At 40.8% G+C, this 15786-nt stretch overlaps 1 protein-coding gene across 7 annotated transcripts in view; it reads left to right on the top strand.

The window, feature by feature from the left end:
* The first annotated feature begins 1246 nt into the window (after positions 1-1246).
* Positions 1247-15786, top strand: part of LOC126213021 (zinc finger protein 708-like) — a 104874-nt gene continuing 90334 nt past the window's right edge. For 2 of the 7 annotated variants that reach the window (XM_049940581.1, XM_049940584.1), the window contains exons 1-2: positions 1247-1377; positions 3151-3239. In XM_049940581.1, the coding sequence (XP_049796538.1) occupies positions 3168-3239 (72 nt within the window). In that variant the 5' untranslated portion in view covers positions 1247-1377; positions 3151-3167. Of the gene's footprint in view, positions 1382-1691; positions 1806-2343; positions 2416-3150; positions 3240-15786 lie in introns of those variants that run through there. The other 5 variants (XM_049940582.1, XM_049940586.1, XM_049940580.1 and 2 more) reach the window with 3 other exon arrangements.

Genomic DNA, 15786 nt, shown 5'->3' with positions numbered 1-15786 from the left:
TTTTATAAGCAGCGAATGAATTTTTTAAAATTTTATAGACAATGACATAAAGTCAAAACAAGAAGAGTGTTTAATGTGTTCGGAAATACAGGGAAAACGAAGAAGTTATGAGATAGCAAGCTATTTGTATGGATGTTGAAGTCTCTACCTGCATTGGTAAAGCTCATTTTAGCGATTGTTGTGGAAGACAGAATCCCAACAAATTTGCTGATGTCCTCATCCGCTATTCAGGAAATATCTAACCTATAATTAATCAAACACTGGAAGATCTAACCTAGAATTAATCAAACACTGAAAAATCTAACCTAGAAGTCATTGATTTAAAATTCATGTTTATTCATCACAGTGAAATGGAATGTATCTCATTGCATTTGGCAGTCACTACAGAATTTAAAAAAAGTTGGTAAAAGTGGACTGGCCTACTGACTGGAATACTATTGCTGAATATGCAATACCTTATACTGTTGGTGAAACAACACATGAGATTATCAGTTGACACTATCATGTGATTTTAATGTTGCTGATACGAAAGAAGTTGTGATCAGAAAACCAGTTAGATGCCTAAGACCGAGTAAGGTGGTGCAGTGGTTAATACACTGGACTCGCAATTGGGGGAACTATGTTTCAAACCAGTATCTGACCATAGAGTTTTAGGTTTTCCATGACTTGCCTACATCGCTCCAAGCAAAAGTTGGGATGTTTCATTTGAATCACGGCTGATTTCCTTCCCCATGCTTAACACAGTCCGAGCTTTGCACTGTCTCCAATGACCTTGGTGTCTATGGAACGTTAAATCTAATCGTCTTTCCCTCTTCGTATGGGAATGTCATAAAACAGCGACCATTTTTAAGCGATTTAAAGAAAACTTTGACGAATTACTCATAACTCTAACAAGAAAACAAGAGAAATCAACGAGATCTCACTGTCAAACGCCCTGTGCATGCCCGTTCTGCCTGTAACAAAGGAAAATTACAACGATGTGTTGTCCATGTGCTGATCAGTGCTTCCCATATGGTACATTGAAGATTTAAATTTCCGACAAATTTTCAAACGCATTTCTTCAATAACAGCTATTTTAAGTTATGTAGTTGTTATACTAAAATAGCGATAAGGATTTACCAAAGGGATAGAGTAGGTATCCTATCTAATTTAATTTTCGCATTTTTATCTTTCCGGTTTTTCCGTACTGGTTATCTCACAGCCCACGGCAGAGTGCTTTGTCTTGCTATTAGATCTTTGGTTTAGCTGGTTTCTTTCAGTGTGAGTGTGTAGGCAGGTGCAATCTCATGGTTTAGCGGAATTTTCTGTGTGACATTCTCCAGATAAATTTTAAGCGTTTATAAACTGCAAACAAGAATAAGTGAAGAAAACTGTTTCGTAAGTAAATTAGTGCCATACTTCATTTTTATCACAATAACAGTTGAGTTTGACGAGTGTAATAGTTCGCGAATATCTTGTGATGACGCTCTGGTAGCTATGTTTGAGGCTGTTGTCTTTTAATTTTTAATGGGTACATAAGGATGAGATTTTATTCTGTATTTATGATCACATTACCTATAGTGTGTTTGGTGAAGGTGTACGAGTGTTATAAATTTTCAGGTTATGTTCATAACAACTAAATACCCGAGTTATTAGAGCTTGTTGTTTTTGGCCTGTCCAGGTAAAATCGCTACGTGTATCTTAGTAAAAGAAATGGCTTAGATTGTGACGTGTTGTCAGAAGCAGTGTGCCCATGCAATGATCTCCGTCATGTACTTCGTGACTGACGAGAAAAAGCGGCCAGTGAAATTCAACACATTCGCTATGTTAGTACGGTTATGTTGACTTACTTAGATATGATTGTGATGATAATTTGCTGTGATGTAGACATATAGCGGCTCCAGATTTTAGAGCTAACGTAAGCATGTTTACAAGTGCCCACAGTTACATCATTTCATGCTTCGAGTATGTTCGCATGAAAGGAAATGCTGTAATTCTGTTGCATTTTGCTAGTTTTCCCTGTGCTTTGATTACTCGTGTCATTAGTACTCTTCTAACATGTGTATATACCAGTTTGTTGTAGTGTGTGGGTTTTAATGGAGTTCTGTATAAGAATACTGTAATTTAGGAACTGGCGAAATACAAAGTACAATTAACTGTAATTCGTCTAAAATAAAGCTTTACATGCCATCAGAACTTAATAGATCATTCATCATAGTTACAGTTAGTAGGAAGTCGTTTTATTAAATCAGTTTTGTAAGAAAAAACGAACCACTGTTTAATCTTGAGGGTAATTAAGAATGAGAACTTTCGCACTGCAGTGAGCAATCTATGATACATGTATATGGTTTTCTTTAATTGCAGGTAGAGATTCCAAAATGATGCTTACTATAAACTGAATAAACATCCGTGAATGAATACAGATGAAGTTTCAAGGTAATACCTATGTTGAACCGAGCGAGGTGGCGCAGTGGTTATATACTGGACTCGCATTCGGGAGGACGACGGTTCAATCCCGCGTCCGGCCATCCTGATTTAGGTTTTCCGTGATTTCCCTAAATCGCTCCAGGCAAATGCCGGGATGGTTCCTTTGAAAGGGCACGACCGATTTCCTTCCCCATCCCTCACTAATCCGATGAGACCGATGACCTCGCTGTCTGGTCTTCTTCCCCAAAACAACCAACCTATGTTGAAAATGCGTATTCACTGATAAACAAACAATCTGTACGTCCAGGTTCTCATCATGTCCCTATCAGACTGAAATTAACGCAATGAAAGAAGTGTAGAATGAAATATTTGATGTTATTCAGAAATTTCGCTGCAATCTCTTGCCCACTTTGTTTGTAATGCTGAAGTTAGTGCATGCACAAAAAATACTCATCTTCCATAATTGTCACAATAGAAAAGTATCCATTAGCCAGTGTTAAAAACGAGTTTCCAGTGCATGTTACTTTATGAGTGTTCTCACTCTTCATGACCTGAGAAATGTAAATGAGTTTGTATCACTGAACCTACTTTTCCTCATCCTTTCTGATTGTTTCCTGTGTAATCACCCATTTGCTGCACCCATTAGATGAGTGAAAATACTGCCTTTGAGCTATACCTCATGGTAACAATGGAAACTGAGTACCACTGTTCTTATCTGATTGCTGTTTTTCTTTTTTCTCTCAGACTGTAGAACTAAAGCAATGGACCAGGAGCCAGCGATGTGGATAAAAAAAGAGGGAGCGGACGAAGTAAAAACAGAGTTATACTTCATGGTAAGTGGCTTACTTGTATTTCTTAAGTGTTTCATTAATGTGTACAGTATGGTGTGTGAATACATAAAATTGTCATACTGCTGGAAACATGGGTAATTCTGTTTACTAAACAACTGATGAACTTTCACTCTTAAATGACATTTTGCACAGTGCATTGAAATAAGCCTGTTATTAAACCTCACATAGAATTCAGCAAGAGTTTCAATTTAATGTTCAGTAAACAGGGAAAACTTTTTTAATGCACAATTCAATTATACTGATAACATGGTTGCCATAATGTGGATATATGCTGCTCTGATACGCTTCTTTTAAATGACAACCTTAGTGTGCGACTTAGAATAACTATGACCATAGTGAGTCTTAGCAGTGCCATTAAATTTATAAATCGTATGGCTGCAGTTAATGCATTATTGCAGTGTATCGTGGTATTGAATAAGAAATGTAATTTATGGATGATGTTGAAGTGACATTTGCACGTCACTAATCCGAGAAGTAAATTTTGTAGTGCTATTAACATTAGGTGTTGACCTTGAATGTGTGAACAAAGTGTAACAAGAACTGTCAGCAGAGTCATTCCATGTCAAGTGGCCTAAGGATCCCCACTTGACCATCTCCAATTTCCATGAAATTTTTAGAGGTTGTACATATAGACCTTACATAGAGACCTTACATACAGCACTGCCAAATTACAGCTTCATAAGTAGTATGGGGGGGGGGGGGCTACTAGCCTCCTTTTCGTAAAGGCTCAATTTTTGACATTGCGATTGACCTGAATAAATGATCAATTTAGTTTTACCATTGTTCAGGATCTGAGAGACCTGTCGTTCTGGAACTTTGTGATCCTGTTCAACTTTTTGGATACAATTTCGTAGCTGTAAAAGAAAAGGTCAAACTATAGTAAATTCGTCATAGTGTGCTATCAAAGTGGCTCATAAATCTTTTCAAGCCAAATTTTGACTGTACTTCATTGCCTTGTATCTACTGAAAGAACAACTTTCTGAAGCTGGTACTTTAGTTATCTGCAGCCTGTCAGCATGTCATAAAGCACTGCCAGTGGCATCCAGATTGCTCAAATAATAACTGAGTTATCTGAGCTCACCTTGTCTGATCAGAAAAGTTTTTATTTTAGAGACAGACCAGTTTAGTGTCAACAGTTGAGTTTAATAACATGCTTCAACAATCGGTCTGAACCACATTGTTGTGTAGTGAAGAATGTTCAGATGTTGTGTGTGCCTTTTTAAATGATGTAAAGTGTGTTGCCATCACTGAATAAACGTCGTTTATCGGTAAGTAAAAATTATTTCATGGTATGGGGTGACTTTTTAGAAATGTTTCAGGTTATTTAATTTTTCTGTTGTATTCTCAAGGAAGTTCCCATTACCTATGATTGTTCAATATTTTTAAGTTGGAAATATACACCGCTTTTACTTTATCTAATATTGAAACAAACAGCAATTGGATATCAATGAGGTTTTAGTACGGTGTCATTGGTCCTGCAGATAATTATGCATATCAGCTGAAAATATACACACATCAGTGAGACTCCATTCCAATCAAAGATTTTTAAGTAGAGTCATAGGAATTAATAAACCAAAGAAGTGAGGTATGTCTTACTGAAAATGCATAAATATGCTTTCATCACAAAGCAATACTTGTGGCCAAATATGACTTTCTACCATGATATTGTTGTAACCCTTTTGGTGCAAAGAACCATTCTGTTAAAAAGGGTTTACAGATTGTCAATGTGGAAACAGCAAAACAATTGCAAGTAGTGACTAAGAGCAATGTGAAACATGGTCGGAAGATATGTCCAGCTTGCAGAAACAATTTTTAGCAAAGAAAGCAGAAAAATGTCAACTTCAAACCAGTCAGAAGATGAAGCATATTCAGAGGTATCAATTCTAACTGCTTTTGGAGTCTCCCCTCCAAAATTTAAGAGAATATTCAAAAGGGATGTTAAAGGTTATGCAAAACAAAAAATAAGCGTAGCTCAACAGGCAATTGTGAATAACATTGCTGCTGCTGGAGGATTCGCCCCGAAAGATCTTCAAACACCTAGTACAAGCAAGACATGTCCAGATTGCGAAGATTATAAGCAGCTGATTAAGGAATTGAAAGAGAAGTGGCAATTGTCAAGGCAGCCTGAAAAATTGCAGTTACTGACATTAGTACCACAAAGCTGTACTATAAAAGAGACAATGCAAGAATTTGGTGTATCAGAGAGGATGGGAAAAGCAGCTAGGAAGTTACAGGCAGAAAATGGTACACAAACTCTGCCAAAGAACAAGTGTGGCAAGAAGATTCCAGATGCTGTAAAAGAAAGAGTGGTAACATTTTTTCAGAATGAAAAATTAGTCTAATTTGACCAGGTAAAAAGACTGTGTATCAATTAGAATAGAAAGAAAGATAGTTTTGATGTAAAAATATCTTCTCCTGAATAATTTGAAAGACATGTTTGCTGCATATCAACTTCGGCATGGGCCTGAAATTGGATTTGGCAAATTTTGTGAATTGAGGCCAAAATGGTGCATTGCTGTGGGTGCTGCAGAACCCACTCAGTTTCTGTTTGCACTTTACACCAAACTGTGAAACTGATGCTTGCAAGCAATCCAATTAAAGAAGATTATAAGCGTCTGATTGCTAAAACAGTGTGTAATTTGGAATCCAGACTGCATGCTTCATCGCTGAAATCTGTCTGGGAAAAGAACTACTTGAACAGTTTTTAGAAAGTAGTTTAGAAGACAGTGATCCAGATGATACCATTGAGTTGAAACAGTGGGTGCACACTGATACATACATTAGAAACAAAGCAGATGACCACTGAGGATTTTATTGAAGACCTGATTTCAAAAATTGACAAACTTACCACTGATTCTGTTGCAAAGCACCAGAGCAAGCACCTAAAATGTATAAAAGAAAACTGTAAGCCACCTGAAATGATCATATTAATGGACTTTGCTGAAAATTACTCCTTCATTGTGCAGGATGCGGTTAAAGGCTTTCACTGGAACAACAGCCAAGCAACTTTACACCCATTTGTTGTGTACTTCAGAAATAACTTGGACATCAGCAGCATCAGCTACTGTATAATAAGCGACAGCCTCAAACATGATGCAATTGCTGTAAATGCTTTTATAGTGAAATTAATAGATCTAAAGTGTCTCCTTGGAAAAATGACACACATTTACTACTTCAGTGATGAGTGAGCAGTGCAGTGCAAAAACTTCAAAAATTCTCTGAATCTCTGCCACCATCAAAATGACTGGAATCTCAGCTGAATGGAACTTTTCTGCTACAAGCCATGTTAAATCTCCATGTGATGGAATTGGAGGAACTGTAAAGTGCCTGGCAGCAAGAGCAAGCCTTCAAAGACCAACTGAGGACCAGATTTGACACCAACTGACTTTTTAAAATACTGTACAGAGAATAAAAGAGGAATCCAATTCATTTTTGTTTCAAAAGAACAAATTGAAACATTAAAAACTGAGCAGGAAGCAAGGTTAAAAAAATGGCTGCACAGTATCAGGAACAAGAGAGAATCGCCATTTTGTGCCATTAAATGAAGAGCAAGTTAGAAGAGTATTCAATGATACAAACTTCTTTGTGGCAAATGTTGACCAACGTCAAGCGTTTCATTCAGAAATATTAAAGCCTTACTACTGGGCCCATAAATTGCCTGTATATATGATCAGAAATGGTTGATTGGTACTGTGTCTGAAGTTTCAGAAGAAGAAAATGCACATTCGTTCTATTGGCCAGCTAGGCAGGATGCTTGTTGGATTGCAAACCAACACATTATTTCTGTCATTCCAGCTCCATCAGCAAGAAAGCGTGTTAGAATCAACTGTAATTTCTATTAACAAATTTCAGCAAATGAATTAATAAGAACTGAAATATTTGGCTTGGCAACCATAAAGAGTACATGTATTTTTTTAATGTAATATAAATGTAAGTTTATTTGATATGACAAGATTTATGAACCACTTTGATAGCACACTATGATGAATTTACCATAGTTTGACCTTTTGTACTAAAACGAAGCTGTTGTACCCAAAAAGTTGAACAGGATCACAAAGTTTGAGCACAACAGGTATCTTAGATCCTGAACAGTGGTAAAACAAAGTTTATCATTTATTCATTTCATTCGCAATGTCAAAAAACGAGCCTTTGTGGAGAGGTGGCTGGTGGCCCCACCATACTACTTCTGAAGCTGTAATTTGGCAGTGCTTCATGTAAGGTCTATATATATATATATATATATATATATATATATATATATAAACAAAGATGATGTGACTTACCAAACGAAAGCGCTGGCACGTTGATAGACACACAAACATACACACAAAATTCAAGCTTTCGCAACAAACTGTTGCCTCATCAGGAAAGAGGGAAGGAGAGGGAAAGATGGAAGGATGTGGGTTTTAAGGGAGAGGGTAAGGAGTCATTCCAATCCTGGGAGCAGAAAGACTTACCTTAGGGGGAAAAAAGGACGGGTATACACTCGCGCGCACGCACACACACACACACACACACACACACACACACACACACACACACACACACACACACATATATGTGTGGATGGATGTGTGTGTGTGTGTGTGTGTGTGTGTGTGTGTGTGTGTGTGTGTGTGTGTGTGTGTGTGTGTGTGCGGGCGCAAGTGTATACCCGTCCTTTTTTCCCCCTAAGGTAAGTCATTCCGCTCCCAGGATTGGAATGACTCCTTACCCTCTCCCTTAAAACCCACATCCTTTCGTCTTTCCCTCTCCTTCCCTCTTTCCTGATGAGGCAACAGTTTGTTGCGAAAGCTTGAATTTTGTGTGTATGTTTGTGTTTTGTGTGTCTATCGACGTGCCAGCGCTTTCGTTTGGTAAGTCACATCATCTTTGTTTTTAGATATATTTTTCCCATGTGGAATGTTTCCATATATATATATATATATATACAAAGATGAGGTGACTTACCGAACGAAAGCGCTGGCAGGTCGATAGACACACAAACATACACACAAAATTCTAGCTTTCGCAACCAACGGTTGCCTCATCAGGAAAGAGGGAAAGATGAAAGGATGTGGGCTTTAAGGGAGAGGGTAAGGAGTCATTCCAATCCCGGGAGCGGAAAGACTTACCTTAAGGGGAAAAAAGGACAGGTATACACTCGCGCGCACACACACACACATATCCATCCACACATACAGACACAAGCAGACATATTATATATATATATATCCTGTAAAAATTTCATCAAATTGGAGATGGTCAAGTGGGGAACTTGTCTAAATTTCGCCCATCTTGACATGGAATGACCCACTAGTAATGTTAAATTTCTGACAAATACCATATGAAACATAAATTGTTACACAGCCTGTATCTGCAGAATGAATTTGTATATTGGCAGCGAAGTTTTCATGAAGCAATGGTGTTACACATGAAATATTGACAGGTTTGTTCATAACCACTTTCTGTGTTTGCTGCACGTTGCTACACATACTTTTGTGAAACTGCCAGAATGTTAGTTACTGGTGTAAATAATCTTACATATACATGTCACTTGAAATCTGATGCAGTGCAGCCATTTGTAGGGTATTCAGCTATCAACAGGAAAACAAATTCGCTTGGTGCCACTAGTATTTTAATTCTGCCAACCAGAATTGAGGTTCCTGACACAATCACAACTACTTGTGTACTATCTGTGCTGAATAAGTCTGCTTCAGCACCCATCTTGGGTGCAACTGCAGAAGTTCTGTGATAGCATTAATGCAGCATTTGCATTTGAATATATGTGAGTACTTCATTATAGTTCGTATGAACTATGTGATCAGCTTGCAATTCATTTGACGAGCAGTATCACAACAGTAATCCTAAACCATCACTGTGAGGAAATGATAGGAAAGTAAATACACTACAAGAGTGGTTAGACCCAACATACTTAAAGCCTTTGCCTTCACTCCTGATGTAATGATGGTTTGGCATACAGAATGATATGTATGCACAACACACATCATGTGAATGAAAAGCAATTTGAAGAGTCATTGACCTTGGACCTGAATCTGAGAACTATTCAAAGACTAGAAGGTCAAAATGTTGTGCTAGCCCCCCCCCCCCCCCCACTCCCCTCCCTCCTTGAAATATATGTTGTGGTGAGACTGATCCATAGTCCAGCCTAGCCTAGGTTGAAAGGTGGCAGTGTGATTGTGAGCTGACAAAGCCAAGAAATGTGAAAGGCAAGTAAAGGATGTGGTAACAAATTGACCAGTAGCACAGCCTAATGTCTACCAAAAAATCCAAATTGTGCCCAGAATGTAACTTCTACCTCTGACATTGTGTGCTGTGTTAGTGGGACTGAACTTCCCTATGACCTTAAGAGATGCATGTAGAGATTATATTAGTTGAAAGCCACCTTCTTCACCAAATTAATAAAGCTTAGTTTCTAAATGGTGTATATTTTGGCATGAGCACGTGCTGGAAAGTAATGGTACACAATTTTTATTTGAAAATTATCGAAGCATTTTAATTAAAACAAACTTTATTAACATTTTACATCTTTATTCTTAGTGTTTAAATATTTATTTCAGTCACCATGGCACTGAACACCTTTCTCCCAATGAGACACCAGGTTGTTGGTGTCATCACTGTAGAATGTTTGACTTTGTTGGCAGACCCACAGCTTCACCTCTGCTCACACCAATTCACCACTATCAAACTGAAGTCCTTGAAGGTGTTCTTTAGGTTTTGGGAATAGTTGAAAATTGGGTCAAACTGGTACAGTATGGAGGATGATCAATAGCAATGAATCAAAGGTGTCAGCCTGTTGCAGGTGCAAAAAAAGTTGTGTGTGGTCTATCATTGTCATGCTGAAGGAGAGGGTGCTCCACATGTGGATGAACTATTTGAATTTGTGTTCTGTTTTCTGAGGGTTTTCTGACATGCTGACATTGTTAAATAACACACACACGTTACACACTGCAGTTCAGAACTCTCCAGCAGGAGGGTGCTACATATTGTGTCAGCGAAGTTGTAACATCAACAGAGTAATATGTATGACAACTGACATGAAGAACAGAATCAAAGCTTAGGAGGCATTATTTTCTGGTACACCCTTGTAGTAATTTGATGCATTTGACAATTGCCTCAAATGTTGCAGAATGGTTCCCTTGGCATTGCCCAGCATCCATTTGGAAGCCATAATACTATATCCATAACATCAGCCAAAACATTATAACCACTGATCTGCTGTCAGTATAAACTTATCCAGGGAATAGCACCTCACCTTGTCTTCTAGTCACACACACACACACACGGTGCATGGAGTATCAGTGAGCATGCTGTCTGGGTGTAAAATAGGTAATGCATACAATCTGAGTTTGACTGAGAGCAGATTTTGATGGCCCGAAGGCTGCGGATCAGCATTTTGGAAGCTGCACAGCTTGCTGAGCGTTTGAGGAGTGCTATGGCAGTTTTCTTCAACACATGGCAAAACACGGGTGAAACAATGTCCAGACATTATGGGGGTTGGGCAAGTACCACTCATGACAGGTGGTACACATCATAGGCTAGGCAGACTGGTAAAAATAGACAGGCAGAAAACTGTGGCATAACTAACATGCAGCATTAATGCTGGGCGGAGTAAAAGTGTGTCTGCATGCACAATGCTCCAAACACTCCTAATGAAGAGTTTGTGCAGCTGATGGCCCATGATTGTGCCAGTGTTAATGTCATGACATCGACAACTACAACTGAAATAGGCATGTAACTATTGGCGTGGGATGTTGGCGCAGTGGGAGAGCACTGCATGGTCTGACGAATCCTGATACCTTCATCATGCCTTTGGGAGGATGTGTTTCTTGTTGTGATCTTCAGTCCTGAGAATGGATTGATGCAGCTCTCCATGCTACTCTATCCTGTGCAAGCTGCTTCATCTCTGAGTAACTACTGCAACCCACATCCTCCTGAATCTGTTTAGTGTATTCATGCCTTGGTATCCCTCTGATTTTTATGCTCCGCCCTTTCCTCCAGTACTAAATCAATGATCCCGTGATGACTCAGAATGTGTCCTGCCAACCGATTCCTTCTTCTAGTCAAGTTCTGCCACAAATACCTCTTCTCCCTAATTCTATTCAGTATCTCCTTATTAGTTATGTGATACACCCATCTAATCTTCAGCTTTCTTCTATAGCACCACATTTCAAAAGCTTCTGTTCTCTTCTCATCTAAATTATTTATCGTCCATGTTTCACTTCCATACATGGGTACACTCCATACCAGTACTTTCAGAAAAGACTTCCTGACACTTAAATGTATACTTTAATAAATATCTCTTATTCAGGAATGCTTTCCTTGCCATTGCCAGTCTACATTTTATATCCTCTCTACTTCGACCATCATCAGTTATTTTTCTACCCAAATAGCAGAACTCATCTACTACCTTAAGTGTCTTATTTCCTAATTTAATTCCATCATCATCACACGATTTAATTAGACTACATTCCATTATCCTCATTTTGCTTTTCTTGATGCTCATCTTATATCCCCCTTTGAAGGCACTGTCCATTCTGTTGAACTGCTCTTCCAGGTCCTCTGCTGTCTGTCAGAATTACAATGTTGTCGGCAAACCTCAAAGTTTTTATTTGTTCTCCATGGATTATAATGCCTTCTGAAAATTCTTCTTTTGTTTCATTTATTGCTTGCTCAATATACAGAGTGAACAACACTGGGGATGGGCTAAAACCCTGTCTCACTCCGTTCCCAACCACTGCTTCCCTTCCATGCTCCTCGACTTTCATAACTGCCATCTGGTTTCTGTACAAATTGTAAATAGCCTTTTTCTCCCTGTATTTGATGACTGCCATCTTCAGAATTTGAAAGAGTATTCCAGTCAACATTGTCGAAAGCTTTCTCTAAGTCTAGAAATGCTGGAAATGTAGGTTTGCCTTTCCTTAATCTATCTTCAAAGATAAGTCGTAGGGTCAGTATTGCCTCATGTATACCAGCATTTCTATGGAATCCAAACTAATCTTCCCTGAGGTTGGCATCCACCAGCTTTTCCATTCATCTGTAAAGAATGCATGTTAGTATTCTGCAGCTGTGACTTATTAAACTGATGGTTCGGTAATTTTCACACCTGTCAACACTTTTTTTATTGCAATTATATTCTTCTTGAAGTCTGAGGGTATTTCACCTGTCTCATACATCTTGCTCGCCAGATGGAAGAGTTTTGTCAAGGCTGGCTCTCCCAAGGCTATCAGTAGTCTTATTGGATGTTTCTACTCCCAGGGCCCTGTTTCAACTTAGGTCTTTCAGTGCTCTGTCAAACGCAGTATCATATCTCCCATTTCATCCTCATCTACATCCTCTTCCATTTCTGTAATATTGCCCACAAGTATATCGCCCTTGCATAGACTCTCTGTATACTCTTCACCTATGCCTTCCCTTTGCTTGTAACTGGTTTTCCATCTGAGCTCTTGATATTCTTGCAGGTGGTCCTCTTTTCTCCAAAGGTCTCTTCAGAATGCCAATAGGCAGTATCTATCTTACACCTAGTCATATATGCCTCTACATCCTTACATTTGTCCTGTAGCCATCCCTGCTTAGCCATTCTGCACTTCCTGTCGATTTCATTTTTGAGACATTTGTGTTCCTTCTTGCCTGATTCATTTACTGCATTTTTTATGTTTTCTCTTTTCATCTATTAAATTCAATATCTCCTCCATTACCCAAGGATTTCAACTACCTTCATTTTTATACCTACTTGATCCTCTGCTGCCGTCACTAGTTCATGTCTCAAAGCTACCCTTTCATTTTCTACTCTCTCTTTCCCATGTTTTTGCCAGTGGTTCCCTAGTGCTCTCTGAAATTCTCTATAGCCTCTGATTCTTTCAGTTTATCCCGATCACATTCTTAAAATTCCTACATTTTTGCAGTTCATTCAGGTCTGCATAGATGTCTGCCTATTACACATTATAACCATCTTCAACTGTCAGCAGTAACTGTCAGTCAACAGACTAGATTGGCCTACATGCTTTTGTACTACATGTGTCCCTTCACGTTTCCACTTCACTATTACATTGAAAACAGTGGACCTAGGGATGTTCAGGACTGAGGAAATGTCATATACAGATGTGACACAAGTGACACCCAATCACTGACCATGTTTGAAGTCAATGAATTCCGCAGAGCACCCCATTGTGCTCTCTCATGTTGTCTAATGGCTACTCAGGTGGCAGATATGGAGTGCCAGGCAGTATGTAGCAGCATATTGCACCAAATACGAAAAAGTGTGTTTCTGGCGGTGACCGGATACTTTTGAGCACATAGTGTATGATGAAGATATGCCCTGTCCAAAATTCTAACAGATGGTGTCCTCTTACATTCCTTGTCCACATTCCATATCCACCCATTAATTTTCCTCCTCTGCCTTGCCCCTTCCTCCTCTGCCTTGCCCCTTCCTCCTCTGCCTTGCCCCTTCCTCCTCTGCCTTGCCCCTTCCTCCTCTGCCTTGCCCCTTCCTCCTCTGCCTTGCCCCTTCCTCCTCTGCCTTGCCCCTTCCTCCTCTGCCTTGCCCCTTCCTCCTCTGCCTTGCCCCTTCCTCCTCTGCCTTGCCCCTTCCTCCTCTGCCTTGCCCCTTCCTCCTCTGCCTTGCCCCTTCCTCCTCTGCCTTGCCCCTTCCTCCTCTGCCTTGCCCCTTCCTCCTCTGCCTTGCCCCTTCCTCCTCTGCCTTGCCCCTTCCTCCTCTGCCTTGCCCCTTCCCCCTCTGCCTTGCCCCTTCCCCCTCTGCTTTGCCCCTTCCCCCTCTGCTTTGCCCCTTCCCCCTCTGCTTTGCCCCTTCCCCCTCTGCCTTGCCCCCACCCCCTCTGCCTTGCCCCCACCCCCTCTGCCTTGCCCCCACCCCCTCTGCCTTGCCCCCACCCCCTCTGCCTTGCCCCCACCCCCTCTGCCTTGCCCCCACCCCCTCTGCCTTGCCCCCACCCCCTCTGCCTTGCCCCCACCCCCTCTGCCTTGCCCCCACCCCCTCTGCCTTGCCCCCACCCCCTCTGCCTTGCCCCCACCCCCTCTGCCTTGCCCCCACCCCCTCTGCCTTGCCCCCACCCCCTCTGCCTTGCCCCCACACCCTCCTGCCTTGCCCCCACACCCTCCTGCCTTGCCCCCACACCCTCCTGCCTTGCCCCCACACCCTCCTGCCTTGCCCCCACACCCTCCTGCCTTGCCCCCACACCCTCCTGCCTTGCCCCCACACCCTCCTGCCTTGCCCCCACACCCTCCTGCCTTGCCCCCACACCCTCCTGCCTTGCCCCCACCCCCTCCTGCCTTGCCCCCACCCCCTCCTGCCTTGCCCCTTCCCCCACCCCCTCCTGATCCCATTGGATCAATTGTGCCTGGATTGTATGTATTTGCTTATGGTGGGGCTGACAACTTTCTAAACACTCTACATTCTGACACAAGGGTCTCATGGTTGGAGCTCAGTCAGCTAGTACAACATTTACCTCCCCGGTGCAGTTGGTACTAATCACCAAGGGGTTGTCCACACCGGCATGCAGACGAGCCACAAGTTCGGCAACACTGCCCTTACTACATGGAAGCTGACACATTCAATTCATAGATTAACTGTTGCTTCTGCAATAAGGACAAACTGGGTGAGTCATGGGACCCCATGTTCAGCAGTGAATTGACAGTATGAGGATACCCATCCTTTACTTCCAGGAAAGTAACCATCCTCTGTTACCAACAAAAAATCCAGCAGGAGAAAGGGAAATGAAGTGGAAGGATTGGATGGATTGGGGTTCACATGCGTCACCATTGTTTATTAAAATGTATTTATTTAGGAAAAAAATAACTAAAATCAGATACATTAGCAGGATTACAAACGACACTCTGAACTTTGATTTTATCCATACTGGATGAGAGGTCATGGTTGTGATTGTCAATGTTAAAAAATACATCAGCTCAACTACTTCTTTATGGTGTAAAACACTAAGGTTGACAGCTGGAAATTGATACATAGCGTGGATAATCAGAACACACTGAATGAACAGCTAACTGGTGATTCAAATAACTTTTTCAAACATTTCACTGGTTTCTTTTAGTAACTACATTTTTAGCAATTGGCAGGATACCATCATTCATGAGGTCCTTGGAACATCTATACATTATGTTTGTATAGATATCTGTGACTTCCTTGTTTACTTGCGCGTGTGCTCACTCGCATTTGTGTCGTGTTTGGCTACGTGGTGTGTGGTATCAATGAAGACGCATGGGCGATTTACGACGATAGAGGAGAGAGCCATGTGGTTAGATGTTGAACACCACAGGAGACACCATTTTAGAGTTTTTTTTCTATATTTTTACGACTATGTGGAGATGTGCCTCGGAAGACACAGCTGCAACTAGGGAAGTAGCCACGATGTTTTAATTTTTGTAGTGTCACCGCCAGACACCACACTTGCTAGGTGGTAGCTTTAAGGGGCTCCGGAAAGGCTCAGAATCATGAAAAGTTCAATTCTTACTTTTTTGCGTTTTCTGAATCTGCAGACTATTAACTTTTAATAGA

This window comes from Schistocerca nitens, chromosome 11, assembly GCF_023898315.1.
Source record: "Schistocerca nitens isolate TAMUIC-IGC-003100 chromosome 11, iqSchNite1.1, whole genome shotgun sequence".
Taxonomy (NCBI): Eukaryota; Metazoa; Arthropoda; class Insecta; order Orthoptera; family Acrididae; genus Schistocerca; species Schistocerca nitens.
This window is presented reverse-complemented; position numbering and strand designations above follow the sequence as displayed.